The following is a 20,126-nucleotide window of genomic DNA, read 5'->3' on the forward strand; positions in this document are numbered from 1 at the left end:
CTTCTTCGTTGGTCTTCACAATATGCACTAGTAAATATCGATTGCTCGTCTTAATCGACACCAACAGTTGTCGAGATCGCTCACCTACTAATAAGATCTTCATCCTCGGTGAAGATGCAGTCGAAACGTATGGGAGTTGATGAAAAATGTCTTTGTATATATTGAATAACTCTCCAAAACTATTACGAACAAAATGAAAGATGAATTATAGTAAATTGGAGACTAAGTAATTATGAACTCTTGATTGTATTTATAGTCTAACAAGTTCATGATTAAAGATAACAAAAACGATCATCTGATCCTTCATACATTTTCTAGAAGTTCATTGATGAACTCAACCATCTCTTTAGACATTCTGTCGGACATGATATCTCGGTATCTCCGAAAAAACCTCATCGACAATCCCTATACCAAAACGCCTAACATGCAAAAGCTCGGCCACGGCTCTCATGCGCTTGGCCACACTATATCCTCCGTCATTTAGGGCTTTAGGCTCGTTGAATTCGTCTTCATAGGCGTCCCAATTGTCTTGAGAGACCTCGAGTCGGTTCAGCTTAAATGATCACTCCTTTGTCATCTCGGATTCAACCTCCGAAGGACAAGGTGTATATTGCGCGCGGAATATTAAATGTGTCAATTTTTTCCTGGGATTATTCATAAACTATGACCTCCACACTAGCTTAAGACCGAAATCCAATATGTCTAATTTAATCCAAAACTATGACCACATTTTTTGTGCAATTTTCTTTTTACCCTTTATCATTTTTCTTAACTTTTTTGTGCAATTAGTTTTTTTTTTAAATATGGAAAAAGTGGAAGAAAAAAAAAGTCTGCAAATTCGTTGAAAAATTTATTGACATTTTTACCTTTTATTGACATCGATGTCAATAAATCTTCAACGATTTTTCAGATTTTCAGAAATTGTTTAAAACTTTTTTAGAATTCTAAGAATCGTTCTTGAGCATGAAATCACTGAAAAATGTCAACTTAGCTAAGCACAAGGGGGGAGAGAGAGAGAGAGAGAGAGAGAGAGAGAGAGAGAGAGAGAGAGTAAATAAAACGAAAATAAAAAAAAAGAATATTTATTGAGGGTATTTTTGTACCAAAAAAATACAAAGTTGTCATAGTTTTGGATTAAATTAGACATATTGGATTTTGATCCTAAATTAGTATGGAGATCATAATTTAGGAATAATCCATTTTTTCCTAGTCAATAAGGCCCTGGAAATGGAGAATTAATTGTTTGAGTTGGGCATGTACTATAAAACTAAAATTAAGGGGGGCATTTGAGAAAAAAAAAATCATATATATACTTTGACTAAACCGTAAAAAAATTGTATAACTTTTTTTTTGCACAAAATACCAACTCCTTGGGGCTCGTCCGTGAAGTTATTTATAGTTACACTTCGAGTTAAATGCTTTTATATTTGCAAAGTTATTGTACCTACTAAATCTATTCTTTTTTTTATGACTGTACTTTTTTGAATATTTTTAATTAAAAAATATTGACTATTGACTATTTTAATTGCTAATGTTATTAATGTAATATATATATTTGTTTGGCACCGGTGCTCATTTAAACAGTCCTCTAGTTGCACCCTTAACCTTTTTCAAGATTTTGTATTACCATCTTAAATTTTTTATTTTATTTTTATGAAGCAATTTTGCCTCTCTAGAAACCTCTGTTAACATACTCTCAAATGCTTAGCTATTGCAAAATTTCGTATGTGAGGAGACCTCTGCGAGAAAGCGATGGTTCAATTCTTAGGAAACGTAATATTGACGTTGGAAGATTATATCATGTCTATAATCGTTCAATGTAATTGATCATATAATATATGATGTAAAAATTAAATTATTAAAAATAAAAAAAACTCTGTTAACATTTTCGTTGACATGTTTCAACCTAATAAACTAAGTCGTAAACTGTATCATACCAATATCATTAATTAATCTGTCAACATAATATAAAAATATTTTTTTTTCCAAATAGAGTTTAAGTTTATTTTAATTAGTGGTATTAATTAAGGTCTATGAATATTAGTAGATCTTGTGACACGCTAATGATTTTTTCGTTCCTCATTGACCATGTCATTTGAGAGCCATGGCCATGAGCTTTCAAATATAGCAACCCTCTTTGCTAGACGGATCTTTGCTCCTCCGCCCTAAAAACGTCAAAACCATTTGACCGCCGGAGACCACAGCGGCACCGGAGTAAGAAAAGTCTCTCTTGAATTGTTCTTGGTAAGCCTTTATATATTACATATGGAGGGCTTGTGCTAGCCATGTAGATAATGCCTTTGTTATTTTCCATTCCTTCAGGAACCTATATATAATTACTAATTATTACTCATGTAATCACTTTTATACATTAACCTTAAACACTTTTTTTTTTTTGCAAATTAATTAGCAGAAATATTTAAAAAAAATATTGTATTAATTAAGGAACCTAATTATGGTGTTAAACCTATATTATTGATAAAACGTAATACGAGATTCCATTTTTAGCATGCAAATAAATTACACACTTTACTTCTTATTCCACACTACTTTTGTTTACTTACTTATTCCTATGATCCCATCATATTTTTCAGACTTGAGATATTTTAAAAGTTAACTAGAAGAATAGGCTTAAAATGCAAGTTTATAATATTGAAAAATAACTGTTCAGCTAATTAATTATCGTGATATATAACTGAGACAGCCATTGAAGAGTACTGTAAGAAGAGTGGACAAAGTCTAGAGTCTCGGAAGGGAAAAGCCGGCCATAGAACGACCCCGGAACAACGGTGAAGAAGCAGTATCAAAGCCTGGGACCCACCTGAGCTTTCAGTTCTCCTTGCACTCTCGAAAGGGACTTGAAAATTGTAGAAGTCGTCCTCCGAAAGATCTTTCAAGTACACCTGAATCTCTGGCGACCCACGACCAATTTTCCGGCAGAGACTGTTCACCGCTTGGACCAGCTCTGAGACGAGCAAGAGAGTTTTTGATCCAGAGGAACAATATCCCAAGTCAGCCATGACTGACTATGGTTTTAGTTAGTCTGTTGGAGTAATGGTTGACTATGGCTTCCTCGGCAATTGTTGGCTTGGTCAAGGCAACACCTTTTTCTGTGTCAAATACATGTTAGTCAAACGTTTTTTTATTTTTTTATTTTTTTATATTATGTTAGTCAAACGTTTCATGTTAACTTATATCCATGAGCGTACGTACATAAATATATTTAAATATATGCATACATTTATTAAAGTAAATAATATATATGTAAACGTACCTGAAGAAGTAGTTCATTGTTTGCGTAGCTAGTGTCTCCAATCCCACCGTTCATGTGAAACACGTGGAGAACTTCCATATTCGTTCAACTTTTTCTCTTTTCGAAAATCGTTATCCACGAGATCACGGCATTATCGATCGCGAGACTACCCCAACGATTCTAATTGTTGTGTTCAAAGGGAATCGAACCAAAACACGTACAAGGTCCCAAAAATCATCCTTTATCACTAGAAAAGTTCTTTGGGGTTAAATATTCGTTTTTTTATTTTCAGTTTTTATTAAATATTTTTATTTAAAATCATATCATTGTAATACGAATAATTCCGTCAAACATACTGTAAAAGTAGTTATTTTCACCGATGAAAAAATTAAAATAAAATGGGTAGTTAATAAATGTATCCAATCCAAAAGAATAAATTTTCTTTTTTTCTCATTTCCTCAAATTTTAGAAACATTAGGGGCCGTTTGATTTATATATTCTAAATTTGTTTTTTGTTTTTAAATTTTGTTTTCTGGTTCTAATTTTAAATTTAAAAAACAGATTTAAAATTACGTTTTAGAATATTTTAAAATATTGTTTGGTTATGTTTTACATTCAATTGTTTTAGAATTTAATTTAAAATATAAGATAGATAAAATAGAAAACATTTTTTCATTATTTTCTGTTTTCTAAACAAATAAAAAAAAATTATTCTAAATTTATTTTCTAAATATTATAACTAAACATGTTTTCTAAAATTTAAAATTAGAAAACAGAAAACAAATTTGGAATGGCGAACCAAATAAATTTGGAATCACAATCAAACATAATTATATAACATTTAAAACCGACGTGGCATTTATTGATTTGTACATGTGTCATTACACGACAAAGAGCGATCGCTTTTTCCGATTTTGTTCGTCTCCGAACGAAGCAATTACACGACTTGACTCAGAACTCGCAAGCTCTAACTCAGTCACAGAAATGGCAACTCTAAACCAAAAGCTTCACCGCATCTTCTGCATCGGAACCGCGGACACGAAGCTCGACGAGCTTCTATTCCTCTCCGACGCCGTCCGATCCAGCCTCGCCTTGTTCTCCAAATTCTCCCCCTCCAGATTCGAAATTACCGTCGTCGACGTCTCCACAAGTGAGTCTGAGACCGATTTCCGCAGATTCAGCGACTTCGCGTTCGTCTCCAGGAACGAAATCCTCTCGGAGATTCCGACGGAGAGAGGCGAGGCTATTGTTGCGATGAGCGAAGCGCTCGACAAATTCCTGAAGAAATCGATCCGTAACGGCGTCGCGATCGCCGGTGTAATCGGCGTCGGAGGTAGCGGAGGGACTTCGCTTACCTCCAGAGCCCTAAGATCGCTTCCGATCGGAATCCCCAAGCTTATCGTCTCCACCGTCGCAAGTGGTCATACCGAGCCGTACATCGGAACTTCCGATGTGATTCTCTTCCCTTCGATCGTCGATATCTGCGGGATCAACAGCGTGAGCCGAGTCATCCTGTCGAACGCTGCGTCAGCGTTAGCGGGGATGGTGATCGGGAGCGTCGAGAGGTCGGAGAAGAAGCCTTGCGGCGGCGACGGCGAAAAATACGGAGAGAGACCGACGGTCGGATTGACGATGTTCGGAGTCACGACGCCGTGTGTGAATGCTGTCAAGGAAAGACTGGTGAGTGAAGGTTACGAGACTCTGGTTTTCCATGCTACTGGAGTTGGCGGTAGAGCTATGGAGTCTCTGGTCAGAGAGGGGTTTATAAAGGTAAATCAATTTTGGTCTCTGTTTAAATATATAGTTTGGTCAAAACTAAGAGACGAAGACGAAAAAGACAGATATATCATATATGTCACTTGTTTTCATTATTCGGATAACATTGTGTGTTTTGGCTTAATCACGTGTAAAATCACTAGATTTAAGTAAAAGAACTTCAGAAACTACTCTATGTTCGTCAAATTAATAGGATTAAAGCGGCAAAATGCTATATAATTTGCCTTCGAATGATCGGCATTTCCTAATTCAAGAATATAAATGCAATTTTGGATTAGTGAATGAATTCGGTAGACTAGAAATGCCACGCTTTTTGACTCATAGCGTTTGCCGTTTTGGACTCCTGTGGACATACTTCAATGTCTTTGCCCTTAAGTTACATATTTCAAATCTTCAATGTCTATTTGTTCAGTGCATTATTTTTCTCTATGTTCTGCGTAGTTGCCATTGATGCTATGCTTGTCATGTGATATGACGGCCAGGGAGTGTTGGATATAACTACGACAGAGGTTGCAGATTATTTGGTTGGAGGCGTTATGGCTTGTGATAGCACTCGATTTGATTCGATTATCGAAAAAGAGATCCCTTTAGTCGTCAGCGTAGGAGCTTTAGATATGGTCAACTTCGGACCTGTGGACACCATTCCTTCTAATTTCCAACACAGGCACATATACAAGCACCATAAACAGGTGACAGAAGTCTCTGCTGAGACTATGCTGCTTCTGGGCGAGTCTGGAAATTGATTCCATGCTTGTTGGTCCAGGTTTCTCTCGTGCGCACCACGGTTGAAGAGAACAAGAAATTCGCGACCTTCATAGCCGATAAATTGAACAAGTCGTTGTCTAAGGTCCGTGTTTGTCTACCACAAAAGGGCGTCTCTGCATTGGATGCACCGGGGAAGGCCTTTCATGATCCTGAGGCAACGAGCGCTCTTATAAATGAACTGGAGAAGCTGATCCACATCAACGAAGATCGCCGGGTAATTTTGCTCTCTTGTATTCCCCGTCCAGTTTTGTTGCCTTCTAATGTGGCATGTGATTTGGGTGATTCAAATAGGTTAAAGTATTCCCTCATCATATCAATGATCCTGATTTTGCAAATGCACTGGTTGACGCGTTTTTGGAAATAAGTTCCAAGAATCCTGTGGATTCCAGTTCATCTCTGGATCCACTTCCTGAAACCAAGCAAAATGTCAATACAAAGGGAAGTGTTGAGAAGCAATTTAGACGTGACCGGTTAATTGTTCGAAGCCCAAGTGACTTTCCAGATGCAAGACCAGGTTGTTTCCTAAGCACTTCAGTTTGGTTATTTTGTGATTTTTATCATTGATTTTTCTAGGAATATAGGTTGAACTGCTGATAGAACCGTATATATTCGTTAATAAAACGATAGGAATACAATATAAAGTGGTATATGAGGCACCCATAACTCTCCCAAAAAGGAATTCCTTCCTTTTTTTATATACTCTAATATAGTCTAATTCTATCTATGCACTAATAGTTCTTAAAACACCTCTTATAACCCAATTGTTACAATTGCCCCAACCCCTAAGATCTTATCAAAGAGTTAATCACTGAGATCTGACACATACCTGTGTGTTTCATGACAGAAACTTTACAAAGGACTCAGAATATATTGCAGCAACTGCAATCTGAGATAAGCAAAGGAAGGCCAATTATCGGAGCTGGTGCAGGGACGGGTATATCTGCCAAGTTTGAGGAAGCTGGTGGTGTCGATCTGATCCTCGTATACAATTCCGGGAGATTCCGAATGGCGGGCAGGGGTTCACTGGCGGGTATGCTTCCTTTCGCCGATGCCAACGCTGTGATGCTTGACATGGCAAATGAAGTGTTGCCTGTGAGTTTCAGCTGATTATTTCATATTAAAGTTTAGCTTCCAAAGTAGTTGGTCCCCAAAATATTGACATTTTGGTCCCCGACATTTTTTTAGCAGTACAATGCTCAACATTTTAGTTTTTGGAAAAATTATTCCTTCCGGTCATCTAAATTATCTATTTGTTCTGCAATTAAGCCCTTAGGTGCAAGACATAAAAGTTCTGCCCATTCACTTGACCGGGCTGGACTAACTTTACCAAAATCTAAAAGTTGTCGGGATCATTTTGCTTCTAAAATTATTTCAAGGTCAAAAATGCCTCAAACTCATCTGGTCATAGACCATTTTTTTTTTTTTTTACATGCACAGTTTACATTGTATTTCTACAGGTGGTGAAGCACGTGCCAGTTCTTGCCGGTGTATGCGGTACCGATCCTTTCAGGCGGATGGACTTCTTCCTAAAGCAGCTTGAGTCAATCGGATTTGTCGGGGTGCAAAATTTCCCAACCGTTGGACTCTTCGACGGTAATTTCAGACAGAATCTCGAAGAAACGGGAATGGGATACGGGTAATTTTTCCCCCGATAAACAATTAAAAAAAAATATGTCGAAGTAATTTTTTTTATTCTACCCATGCACTGATTATTTAGTTTGTGGACAGCTTGGAAGTGGAGATGATCGGTAAAGCACATAAAATGGGTCTCCTCACAACTCCATATGCTTTCAACATTGACGAAGCTATCGAAATGGCTAAAGCCGGGGCTGATATCATAGTCGCCCATATGGGACTCACGACCTCGGGCTCAATAGGCGCCAAAACGGCTCTCTCACTCGAGCAAAGTGTTATTCGTGTGCAAGAAATCGCAGATGCTGCCCAGAGGATCAATCCCAATGTTATCATCCTCTGCCACGGAGGTATATATATATATAAGATAAATCTTATGCTTGAACAACTATCCAAAAGGAAAAAAAGTGTATCCAGTGCATATGATTATTGAAATGCAAAATGTTGAGGTCCTATATCTGGCCCTAAAGAGGCCGGGTTTGTACTGAAAAGAACAAGCGGAGTTCATGGATTTTATGGTGCGTCAAGCGTGGAGAGGCTACCGGTGGAACAAGCCATAACAACCACTATCCAACAGTACAAAGCTATTCCGATGAACTGAGTTTTAATCTCCCACATCTTTGAAAGAGGGTACTCCGTTATATGTTGCGTTATTTTCATTTTTTATTTATATTTTATTAATATAGTTACGTACCTGCTAACGAATAATGCGGAGCCATGGGAATGTAGGGCCAGAGTCGGACCATCCACATTATATAAGGCATACCTAGTCTGAAAACGTCTTTTCGTTTCCCAGGGACAAAATGCGTGGAACAAGCATAAAGAAAGCATAGCCGCCTGACCCTAATAATAAATTATAAAAGTTTTTTGTTTTCAAAAAGTCGATCAACTATAATGAGTGACATTGTAGTGCTTCAATTATTTTTTTGAAACAAAATGGTCTTCGAAGTGTTGATTTTGTGGTAATGAAGTTATTTTATTTTTAATCAAATCAACACAAAAATAATTTCAATTTTTTAGATGAATTGTTTAGATTTTTAAAAAGGTGTCATTAAAGTAAAATTGTGCTTTTAGAATAAGAATTTAAACGAAAGAGCTTTTGGATTTTGTCTGTACTTATTAGAGTTTTGAATGATTAGTTCGTAGTCTAGAGTCAACTACGAATGATAAGGTGATTAGGGATATGTAATTAATGTTTTTTTTAGTTATTCGGTCACATTGATTACTTGATTATTATTTGTAAAATTGTTTTTGACAAATAAGTAATCCTTAGTCAAAACAAGTGTAGGATTGAGAGACAAGCCATTTGAGCTTGTCTAAAAGAAGTGTGATATCTAAATTGCCAGAGATTATTTCCTCTTATATCTCCATGACCTAGATCATGGCCGATTTATAAACGGAGTCTGCTTATATATCTCTTTCCAGTAAAAGAAAACTTAAAAAGTATCTGGAAGTTAATCCCAAATTCCCAATCTCTTATTATCTATTGTTTATTTTCTTTTCCTCGAGCGAGGCTCGAACTTTGACCAAAGCAAGGTTCTTTGACCGTGTGGAGTCCGTACAAGTCACCGGAACTAAAAACATGGTCAAAGGTTTCGATATCAGCGGTCACCATTGATTTATTTTTCAGCAAATAGCAACTGTGTATCATTTTTACAGTAAATTAACGACTTGAGATGAGAGGTTACATTTCTATTTACTAGACTAGCCAGAGTCGAGTAATTCAATTTTATTTTTTCAATATAATTGAGCTTGTAAATGGTAACATATAGTGCGACAAGCCCCTGAACATTGGCGCATTGTGTTTGTGTGGTAACCAAAAACATTGCACGACACATAATTTGATACGAAACGCCACACTTACGCCGAGATAGATGAGCCTGCCATGACTTTAACACGACACATAATTCCGCACTCATACTGTTATCACAATTTTGACGTATCGTGTCTCTTTACGGACATTACGTGATTGGACTTTTCCTACTGCAAATCATTCTAAAACTAGGGTCGATGATAATTTATAAACCTATGGCATTTCCAATATAAAAAAATTAGGTAATTAGCCGACTAAAACGTTCGAGATTGCTATATAACTAACCTTTCGTAAATCTTAAGTAAATAGTCATAAAGTTGACGTGACATTCTTAGTTTGCTCTTTCATTGAAATAAAATGATGGGGGTATTTACGTCAATTTACAAGTGTAAATACATGTATGTGGCTATTTATCTAAAATTTACGAAATGTTAGTTATATATCAATGTGAAACTGTAAATATGACTATATATCTAATAGACCCTTCTAATATTGAGAAATAATTGACATAAAATAGTCTTGTTCGAAACACATGTGCACTACCTAATAATAATAATAATAATAATAATAATAATAATAATAATAATAATAATAATAAAATTATTATTATTATTATTAATGTGACTCTAATTAATATGACTTAATTTTTTTTAAAATAAACACACATTTTATTTAAAATTTAAATATTATGTATAAATTTATAAAGTATAGTATACCATAGTAAAATACTAATTAAAACATATTTCATAATCCCCAACTCTAAATAAAAAAAAATAACTAACAAAGATTAAAAAAAATTATCATTTAATTTGATGCCCTAATATAAAATCATTACGAAGTTATTTCATACCACCTGCTTAAAATAATATAAAATTATTTTAGATATAATATTTTCACTAGAAGAAAAAAAAAGCATTAAGTCGCTTCTAAAGGCCAAAAAAATCGCTCTTAAAAGTTTATTAAAATAGACTTCAGAAGCGACAAAGTCACGTCTAATACTCCGCTTCTAAAGTTTGTCGCTTCTAAAAGTTAGAAGCGACATTTTTACAAGCGACAGTCGCTTTTACATCCTAAAAAATGCCATTCCCGCGAAGTGGTGGTAGACGTTGCTTCTTCTTAGAGCGGTGTTAAATCTAGATGGATTTGTAAATATCGCTTGAAAAAGCTGCTTTTTTTTTGTAGTAATGTTTATGATAAATAAATAAAATTACATATAATATAAAAGTGAAAAATAGTGTTTGATTGAAGTCGATTCAAATCTATTTTGTCACATCTCACTCGATATACTGAAATTGGTTAAAGATGTTTTTAGTAAAATATTATATACAAATTATGTGATACTTCCATTAATATTCAGTGTATTAGAGTGATATGGATTTTACTGGCTCTATAATCCTGACAAGCATAAGAGGATAAACAATGTCGTGTAATGATTGTAAGAACTTTAATGGTATAGTTAGTTAGCATATAACAAGATTCTTCTCCATTTGTAATAAACAAATAACATTGTTACTGCTTTCAAAATATTTTTTTTTTTTTTTTATCTCAATAATTCACAAAAAGATTCTTCAAAATTTTCAGATCTAATAATACGAGTGTCGCCGAGCTTTAGAATATAAAAAATAAAATAAAATAAAAAAGTCTACGGTTTAATTTTATACAATTATATTATTACTGGCTAAAAATTTACAGTCGTGTATCAGTTTCGAGTTTAGTACTATATACCATCAAATTCAAAACAATTGAAGTCCCAATATCCTTTTTCTTTGCCGCCGCGAATACGTAATCAATGTTTTAAAACATTGCGTGAAATCAAATCAAATCTATCTCCAGATAAGCATAAGAAAGAAAAGAAAGAAAAAGCTAGCTCATGGATGTTGTGAAGGTCTTCCACATGACTGGAGGGAATGGCCTCACAAGCTACACCAAAAATTCCGATCTCCAAGTCTCTCTCTCTCTCTCTCCCTCTCTCTCTCTCTCTCTCTCTCTCTCTCTCTCTCTCTCATCTCAATAGCTGATATATGTACATATATTACGTGAATATACAGAAAAGAGCTTCGGACATGGTGAAGCACATAACCCTAGAAGCAGTGAAAGAGGTGTACAGAGCGACAAGGCCAAAGAGCTTTGCCATGGCGGATTTGGGGTGTTCTTCGGGGCCGAACACGGTGTCGATTGTGAGAGACATCATCGGGTCCGTCCACGAGGCGAGCCGAGAGATCATGTTTCCGGCGCCGGAGCTCATCCAAGTGTTCCTCAACGATCTCCCATCCAACGACTTCAACTCTGTCTTCAAGTCTCTGCCCGATTTTTCAGCCGAGTTTAGCGGTTCCACGGTCCTCGTTGGAGGTTATCCGGGCTCGTTCTACCGGAGACTCTTCCCTAATAATTGCCTTCACTTTGTCTACTCATCTCACAGCGTCCACTGGCTCTCAAAGGTTTTATTTGTAGGTTTATAAAATATCACCAAGGGTAGATTTTTTTTATAAAATTATCACTAAGCCTTGTTTTTCCACAATTTTATCACTATCTATTTAGGCATGAGTTGGACTTTTTATTGTTGAGCTATATAATTTTAATTGAGGACTGTTTACTTATTTATGATGATATGCCAATATTTGTTTACAATTAATATCAACATAAATTTGAATGTTTTTATAACGATATCGTCATAAAATAGTGCAAAAACAGTCCAAAACAAAACTTCTTGATATATTAGTCCAAAACACTGTTTTTTACTCTTCTTAAGTCCCTTGTAAAACAAGCTGACAAAAAAATTGTATTTTTAAGAGGCTTTCATGGCTTATTAAGACGTTTAAAATCGAATATATATAATTTAACTGATCATTAGAAAATGATTAAAATCAATGGTTTATATATATATATTTGAGTGGATTTACTCACCACTAGGCTATGACTACGAATCTATACATCATTATGAAATTGTAATCGCGGTTGAAATAGTTCATAATACATTAGTACATTTTGGTTTTAGGTTCCTCCGGCTCTTTATGATAAGCAAGGAAAGTCGATTAACAAAGGAGCTATCTACATCTCCGAGCGGAGCCCGAAAGAGGTCATGAAAGCATACTTTGAGCAATTTAAAGAGGATTTCTCTATCTTTCTTCGGAAGCGGTCTGAGGAGATGATTTTGGGAGGAAAAATGGTTCTTATAATGAACGGTAGAGTAAGCGCTGAATGCGTTTTCCGGGGAAATACTTTCTTATGGGACCTCTTGTCGCGTTCCTTAGCCGTGTTAGTTTCTGAGGTAATTAACCTCAAAGTTATTTACAAAGTCATTATAGACACGGTAGAGCCAATTAAGAAACAAGGGGCATATAATTTTATATTCTACAATTATATTTTACCCTAAATTCTTATCAATTTTATATTTTTAACTAAATTGATAGGATTTTTTCATATATACACCACTTGAATAATTATTTTTTAAACTTGCCATCCGACTATAATTCCTTGCTCCGCCACTGATTACACATGTTATCACCAAAATTTATTGAGTTGTGGCACACATTTCTTTCTTTTAATCTTGATAAAAAAAAAATCTAGTAGACTTTTTTAATTTTGTCCAAATTTGTCAAGATACCCATTTCAAAAAATTTATGAGCCCGACTCATTTTTTTCAACATAAATTTATAAAAAGTGGGATATTTTAGAGACTAGAAAATGTGGAATTTCTGGCCCATTGGAATATTCTAAATTTAGACTTCATACATTATTTTATTTTTGAAGGATAATGAAACCAACATATTAACACAACATTTTTCTTAATCCAATTTATAAATAAATTAAAAAAACAGTAAAACTATCACAAAATTTGAAATCACTAGAATTACTGAATCTAACATATTTCAGTATTGTTTTTCAATCATTACTAGGGATCGATTGAGGAGGAGAAGATCGACTCTTATGATGTAAATTTCTATGCACCGTCTAAGGAAGAATTGGAAGGTGAAGTGAAGATAGACGGTTCTTTCAAATTGGAGCGATCTGAGATGTTCGAGGTTAAGATGGAAGAAAAAAATGGGAATGTAATGACGATGAGCTATGGAACAAGACTTGCAAAGGCAGTGAGAGCTATTCAAGAGTCGATGATGAGCAACCATTTTGGAGGAGCTATTTTGGACAGGCTGTTTGAGATTTATGGTACAATCATAGATGAAGAGATGGCTAAAGAAGAGATAAGGCCAGTTGTTTTTATTATTGTCCTTAAAAAGCTTTGAATTTCGTTACAATTGACGCATCAACATTTATGCTACGTACAGTGCAACCTAAGTTCTATAAAATAAAAATAAAAAATAAAAAAATAAAAAAAAATTAACATAAGACTTCTTCGGTCAAATGCTATTTCTTTATACATGTATGTTGTTTTCATTTTTAATAAATAAATTTTCTCAGAATTCCACAGGTTTCCAAATACTATATACGAATATTTGAGTATTAGTGAGATTTTTTTTCCTAGTGCGGTTAATGATCTGCCCTTGGTAATTTTGTATTAGCTTATTCTTAATTTTCTCCTAAAAGATTCATTATACATCAAACTCGTTTGATTTTTTTTAAGGTATCGACAAAATTTTTGAAACTGGCCAGGCTCAACTTTTATTGTGTATTTAGTTGACATTTATTTAACCGAATCGTAATCGAATAAATATGTGGACTGCTCTTTTTAGGTTTGCCAATAATTCACATTGAACTTTGAAGAAAAAGAGAGAAAATACTCATAGTTTTTATAATAAAAGTATACATTATACTTATAAAAATAACATTAATTATCCCTAATTTTAAACTCCAGTTTTTTATATACTTCTCAGTATTTTTTTCTAGTATTATTCCACGTTTTGATATAAGTTATACTAATATAACATCAAAATGTATTGATTTGAAAATAAACATGAAATGAGATATACATCTATGGCTAAAAAAAAGGGGACAAACATGGACAAATCCCTATGTTGTGGTAAAAATAAATAAATAAATAAAAAAGGATGAAAAATGGTTGTAATTTCGTAATATAAATTCATTGATACCTAAAGGTCCTAAATTCAGACCTCTTTAAAGACCATTAATATGGAAGTCTCTTTGATGAGTTTGATCCCGTGATGAAGTTTCTGCGATAGAGTTGATTGAAAGAGTGGGCGAGCAATTGCTAATAAATTAGAGAAATGAGTGTATAGTTAGACATGAAATAGATAAATCATAATTAATTATTCGCAGCAAATAAAATTTACCAACTTAGAAGATACTCGGTTCATTAGACCAATAACATTAAACGGAATCTTAATTGCCGTGACTAGGTCGGTAAGTAGGTCTTTAAATTTTATTATTGTCAATATAAGATTAGTGCAGAACCGCACAATATTGTGGAAAAATATTTGTTTAGCCGATATATTCTTGCTGGTAAAAAAAAGGCTTAGATTATTCATGAGATTTGAAGATCGTTTAGATGTTAGTGCCTAAAAAAACATCACAATAAGGCTTTAACTTGAAAAAAAAAAGGTTTAGATTACGTGAAGGAAGATCAAATGAGAAATCGAAGGGAATATGCTAGCAAGGAGCAACTATGTGGAGAAGAACTACAAGCTCTACAGCACACCATGATTTTTTTCTCATTGGACTTCAAATATATGGTAAAATGAATCCCTCTACTTAAACAAGTTAGTATAAATAGGAAACAAAATTATTTTAACGTAATCAAATGTTTAACTCCTCCTCGAGATTATAACAAGGATTTTTATTTATTTTTGTTTTAATTAAAAAAAAAGGGGAAAATGTCAACAACATCCCCTGTGTTTAATCGAAATGCGAGATTTATCCATTCGATTTCTAGAAATATCAGACATATCCCTTCAGTTTAATATAATGACATTTACCTCCCATAAAAAAATGTTATATTACAAATTTCACCCTTTTCGTTTATCTTTTACAAAAAATAATTTGAACTCCCCAAAATACCCTTGATAAAATAAATATTTATTTACTATTTTATTAAAAAATTAAAATCTCTCTATATAAAAAAAAATCTTTAACTTTTTATAAAGAAAATTTTTTTAATTTAATTTTTTGTATATAGAATAGAAAATAAAAAATATATTTCATTAAGAGTATTTTTGGGAGTTCAAATTAGTTTTTTGTAAAAAATAAACGAAAAGGTGAAATTTGTAATATAACATTTTTTAGGGGAGGTATATGTCATTTATATTGAACTGTAAGGATATGTCTGATATTTCTAGAAATTGAAGGGATAAATCTCGCATTTCAATTAAACACAAGGGATATTGTTGATGTTTTTCCCTAAAAAAATTGCAATGGGCTGCTTGTTTTCTGATGTGCAAAGGCCCAAAATGGCTTGTGTAGCTAGCCAACTATATTATTTATTATTGATTGCATATATCTGCATTTGTTCTTATTGTAAAACAAACTTCCGAAAACACCTTTTTTTATTCTTATTGTTTACCGTTTTATTATAATTATATTTTTATTTATTTAACAGTTTCGTTTAAATTTTTATTAGTTTTAACATTTTTATTAAAAATATCGGCAAAATCATCTGATAATGAAATAACACGAGACTCAAAAAATCATCATCTTCAAACTAGGTGCTTGTGAATTTTTCTCTATTTCTTTTCTTTATTTGGAGGGGGTCATATCCTCATGTTGGTCTGCCCGATATATGAATATATGTTGTACTCATTATTAAACATGTGGAAATTGCGTTGATAACATATTATTTTAACTAACGGCAAGAATAGTGTCTATTTTTTTTATCACAAATAATTTTTTTCAATAATTTTTTTTTTTTATGTTTATCATTTTCTTGTTTACAATTTTAGGCTCTATTTAACTTTATTTACTATTTACTATCTCAAATAACTGTTTACAAACTACAAAATCACTATCTTTGAAATGATTTTAAAAATGATGTTGCACTTTAAAAATTATTCTTGTAATTTTTCCGTTAAATATCTACAAGAATTTTGTTTAGGTTCCTCTTAAGAAGTGATTCTATGAGCATTATATTTTGAAGAAAGTTTTCTAAAGAAATTTTTGGAAGCGTGAAAAGTGTTCATGTGAGCTAAAGGGGTGAGAAGGTCTAGGGTTGTCTTCTTAGATCTAGATCTAGTGAGAGGGCTTATTCGCATTTGTGCAATATCTTAAGATTCTTATCTAACCGCGAAAAAAAAAAAAAAATTGCTTTAGCAATTAAATCGAAAACTAAGAGCACGATTATATAAGCATGAAACCTTTCAAAAATACAAAGATACAAAAAAAAAAAAAAAAAAAACCAGATACATAAGATAAGATAGATTATAACAATTTAAAAGATAAATAATAGTAGGAACTAGACATAATTAGTAAAGCGAAAATAGAAATATAATGTACAAAATACAATTTAAAATTATTATAGTCATGCTTCGCATATATATTATAGTCCATAAATAATCAAAATTTCGTATTGAAACCAGTGGACCCCACAGAAACATGCACGAGTCTTCGTCAACATCTTCATCAGACTTCTCAGTTGCTGTTATTTTCTGCGTTAGTTGAACAATTCCATTTCGGGTACAGAAAAGTTCATACACGTTGGTGTTTAAAACAGAATTATAAGTATAACTCCTTTTCTTTTTTGTTTTGCTGTTTTCTTTCGACTAGCTTGATGCGTCATCATCAACATTTAAAAAAAAAAAAAAAAAAATCACAAGAGAATAATATATAATAATAGAACTTATTAGCATTTCGACGACGTATTCGAAGCTCTTGGGAACTTTGAATTTTAATAATGGGCTCTAGTCTTCCTTTGAATTTTCTCAGCAACGCAACGCGTCAACCAAGTAAACTCTATTCGTCGCCTTTAAAAGCTTTGCATTCCATTACACTAAACTGAACGATTCTCTCTATACTGAGAAAACAAAAACTGAACGATTCTCAAAATCAAAACTCACTGAGTCGGCTTAATATTAACTCGTTCTCTTCTTCTTCGGAAAACACCACCGTCGAATCTCTTGGCTCTCGAAACCCTAACCAGCTCCGATGGCGTCGTCCTCGCCGGAAACCAGCAGGCTCGAGACGGCGAAGTCGGTCCTCACCACGGCGGCGTCGATCGCTGCCACGGCAGTGCTCGCTCGATCGGTCATCAACGATCTCCTCCCATACGAGCTCCAGAACATGCTCAGCTTCGGAATCGGAAACCTGTTCTCTCGATACTCATCGCAGAGGACGATCGTAATCGAACCGTTCAACGGCTTGGAAGCGAACCAGGTCTACGAAGCGGTGGAGGTTTATGTCGGCCAGAAAGTCTCGCCGGAGACGCGGCGGATGAGAGTGAGCAAGCTGGAGACAGAGGAAAGCATCTCCGTCGCCGTCGAGCGCGACGAGACCGTCGCCGATGTCTTCTCCGGCGTCGATCTGAAATGGACTCTGGTTTGCAGACAGGTCGAGTCTGGAAGAAGAGAGGACTCAACATCTGAAGTCCGATCGTTCGAGCTCGTATTCCACAAAAAACACCTCAAATTAGTCCTCTCCTCTTACCTTCCACACATAATCGCACAATCGAAGATCCTAAAGCAAGAGAAAAAGACTCTGAAGATCTTCACCTGCGACGCCGAGAAGATAATGTACAACGTCTCCGAGGCGTGGCTTTCGACGAACCTAGATCACCCTGCGACGTTCGAGACTCTGGCCATGGACGCGGAGATCAGGGCTTTCGTGCTTGAAGATCTGGACCGGTTCGTGAGAAGGAGAGATTACTACAGGAAGGTCGGAAAAGCGTGGAAGAGGGGATATCTTCTGTACGGTCCGCCGGGGACGGGGAAGTCCAGCCTCATCGCCGCCATGGCCAACCATCTCAGGTTCGATATCTACGACTTGGAGCTAACAGCGGTCCGGGCAAATTCGGACCTGAAGAAGCTTCTGATCGCCATGTCCAATAGGTCGATTCTCGTCATCGAGGATATCGATTGCTCTGTCAATTTCGATGACCGGAACAAAGCTCCCGATCCGGATAATCCTAGAGATAATCAGGTAATAATATTATTGTTTTGCTTCTTTTTTTTAATTCATAATATTGACAATGAAACTGTGCATATATATCCACATTACATAGATCGAATGGCCCACAAAGTATTTTACTCAATCACGCCATCATAACTGACAAATGACTCTGCCATAAATCTCAGTTAAAAACAAATAACATATTTTGTCTGTCGCTACTTTTGCAATTTCAGGAGAATTTTTAGCCCTTCTAAGTTGATATCGACACAAACCTTTTTTAGAAATGTCTTTAATTGTTTTCATGAAGAATACTAATAAGACAAAATTATATTTCTAACAGAATCCTGCCTGTATTTTCAAATAGTTAGTGATATTACAAAAATACGTCCATTTTTCGATAAAAATGTAAATAAATTGGGCGAAAAAGGCATAAAATATAAAGTGTTAGAGAGATGAATGTCAAAAACAAAAATTTAAGCCTCAAAGTAGAGCTAATTGTATGACAAATATAAAGATCACAAGCATTAAATATATGCTTTCAAGTTCAAAAATTATATAATTTAATACTGACCCCCTTTTTTTTTAATTCCACAGCCACAGCTGACACTCTCGGGGCTTCTGAACTTCATCGACGGATTATGGTCGAGCTGTGGCGACGAGCGGATCATAATCTTCACAACGAACCACAGAGAGAAGCTCGATCCGGCTCTGCTCAGGCCAGGCCGAATGGACGTCCACGTTCACATGTCCTATTGCACTCCTTGCGGTTTCAGGACCTTGGCCTCCAATTATCTCGACCTCAAAGACCACCCTCTCTTCCCTGAGGTCGACCGCGGGCTCCGATCCTCTGAAGCCACGCCCGCTGAGGTTGCCGAAGAGCTCATCAAGAGCAACGACCCCGACTTGGCGCTCCAAGGCCTGATCGAGTTTCTCAATGCCAAGAAGAAGAAGAAGGAGAAAGATGACGAGGAAGCTGAGAAGGAAAAAGTTGGTCAAGAAGAGAAAGGCCAAGATACTACTCTTGTGGTTGATCAACAGGTTGACCAGACTGTGTCAAAGGATGTATGGGTTAATTAGGAGAGACTGACGATGACGAAATATATAGTGAGGCATCGATATTTGATCTAACAACAAGGTGCTCTTATACATGAACAAACGACATGAAAAAAAATGTAACAAAGCTAACTATTTTTTTTTTTTTGTGACTTTCCTACTTCACTTTTACACTTTTAATTTAGATTAATTTACACATTTAAACTTTCCTAATGCTTCAGCTTAATCAAAGAATGTGTAACAATATAAACAAAAAAACAGTTTGAAAGCTTATAATAATAATAAGTTATATGATAATTAATTAATTAATTTATGTAATGTAAAGTTAATAATTATTCTATTTCAGTTAATAAATATGTATAGAAATATATAAGTATGAGGAAATATTCATATTTTAATGTATGTATATGGACATGTTCTTTCTTTTTCATACAGTATATTCAAATATAAAATAGATAGATTCTTCGCACTGATTATGAAGAATTTGTATTTTTATAATTAGTGTATGATATATTTGCAGCCTGCTACAAATAATTATATGACCATGTCATAGGGGAAAAAGTGGCATAAAGATTAGGAAATAAAATATAAGTTCGAAGAAAGGTGAATCAATTAAGGGAAAAGTTAGATTTTCTAAACAAAAAAATAATAATAATAAAGGGCACATGATTTACTCATTTACCCTTAATTAAAATAATTCATAGACATTAGAATTAGCACCGAATCATGTCATTTAAGTCTTAAATGTAACTCCAAATTAAGCATACACTTTTCTTTTTCATTTCCTCATCAACACGTTGTACTATATCTTGAGGTAAAGTAGATTGT

At 34.5% G+C, this 20,126-nt stretch overlaps 3 protein-coding genes and 1 pseudogene across 4 annotated transcripts; 3 read left to right on the forward strand and 1 right to left on the reverse strand.

The window, feature by feature from the left end:
- Positions 1-303: 303 nt before the first annotated feature.
- Positions 304-3,352, reverse strand: LOC149399599 (S-adenosyl-methionine 4-1-methyl-2-pyrrolidinyl-3-oxobutanic acid methyltransferase-like; annotated as a pseudogene).
- Positions 3,353-4,132: 780 nt separating this feature from the next.
- LOC149399600 (TIM-barrel signal transduction protein) lies at positions 4,133-8,379 on the forward strand. Of its 2 annotated transcripts, none has more exons than XR_016296490.1 (8): positions 4,133-5,023; positions 5,512-5,718; positions 5,793-6,008; positions 6,086-6,308; positions 6,639-6,886; positions 7,252-7,430; positions 7,512-7,776; positions 7,876-8,379. XR_016296490.1 is itself a non-coding variant. In XM_089611905.1 (8 exons), the coding sequence occupies exons 1-8, from the start codon at positions 4,238-4,240 to the stop codon at positions 8,025-8,027; spliced, it is 2,265 nt and encodes a 754-aa protein (XP_089468031.1). In that variant the 5' UTR covers positions 4,139-4,237; the 3' UTR covers positions 8,028-8,379. The 2 variants fall into 2 exon arrangements, 1 of the variants encoding a protein (XP_089468031.1); XM_089611905.1 differs by having other exon boundaries at positions 4,139-5,023; positions 7,523-7,776.
- A 2,610-nt stretch (positions 8,380-10,989) lies between these two features.
- Positions 10,990-13,657, forward strand: LOC149399601 (putative methyltransferase TCM_000336). The gene is made up of 4 exons (XM_089612533.1): positions 10,990-11,184; positions 11,288-11,677; positions 12,235-12,507; positions 13,136-13,657. The coding sequence occupies exons 1-4, from the start codon at positions 11,110-11,112 to the stop codon at positions 13,478-13,480; spliced, it is 1,083 nt and encodes a 360-aa protein (XP_089468659.1). The 5' UTR covers positions 10,990-11,109; the 3' UTR covers positions 13,481-13,657.
- Positions 13,658-17,007: 3,350 nt separating this feature from the next.
- On the forward strand, positions 17,008-19,583 carry LOC149399602 (AAA-ATPase At3g50940-like). The gene is made up of 2 exons (XM_089613883.1): positions 17,008-18,275; positions 18,840-19,583. Exons 1-2 carry the CDS (start codon positions 17,286-17,288, stop codon positions 19,320-19,322), a joined length of 1,473 nt encoding a protein of 490 aa, XP_089470009.1. The 5' UTR covers positions 17,008-17,285; the 3' UTR covers positions 19,323-19,583.
- The last annotated feature ends 543 nt before the right edge of the window (positions 19,584-20,126 follow it).

This window comes from Urtica dioica, chromosome 4, assembly GCF_054948205.1.
Source record: "Urtica dioica subsp. dioica isolate 48M chromosome 4, U.dioica_male_clone48M_v1_H2, whole genome shotgun sequence".
Classification (NCBI taxonomy): Eukaryota; Viridiplantae; Streptophyta; class Magnoliopsida; order Rosales; family Urticaceae; genus Urtica; species Urtica dioica.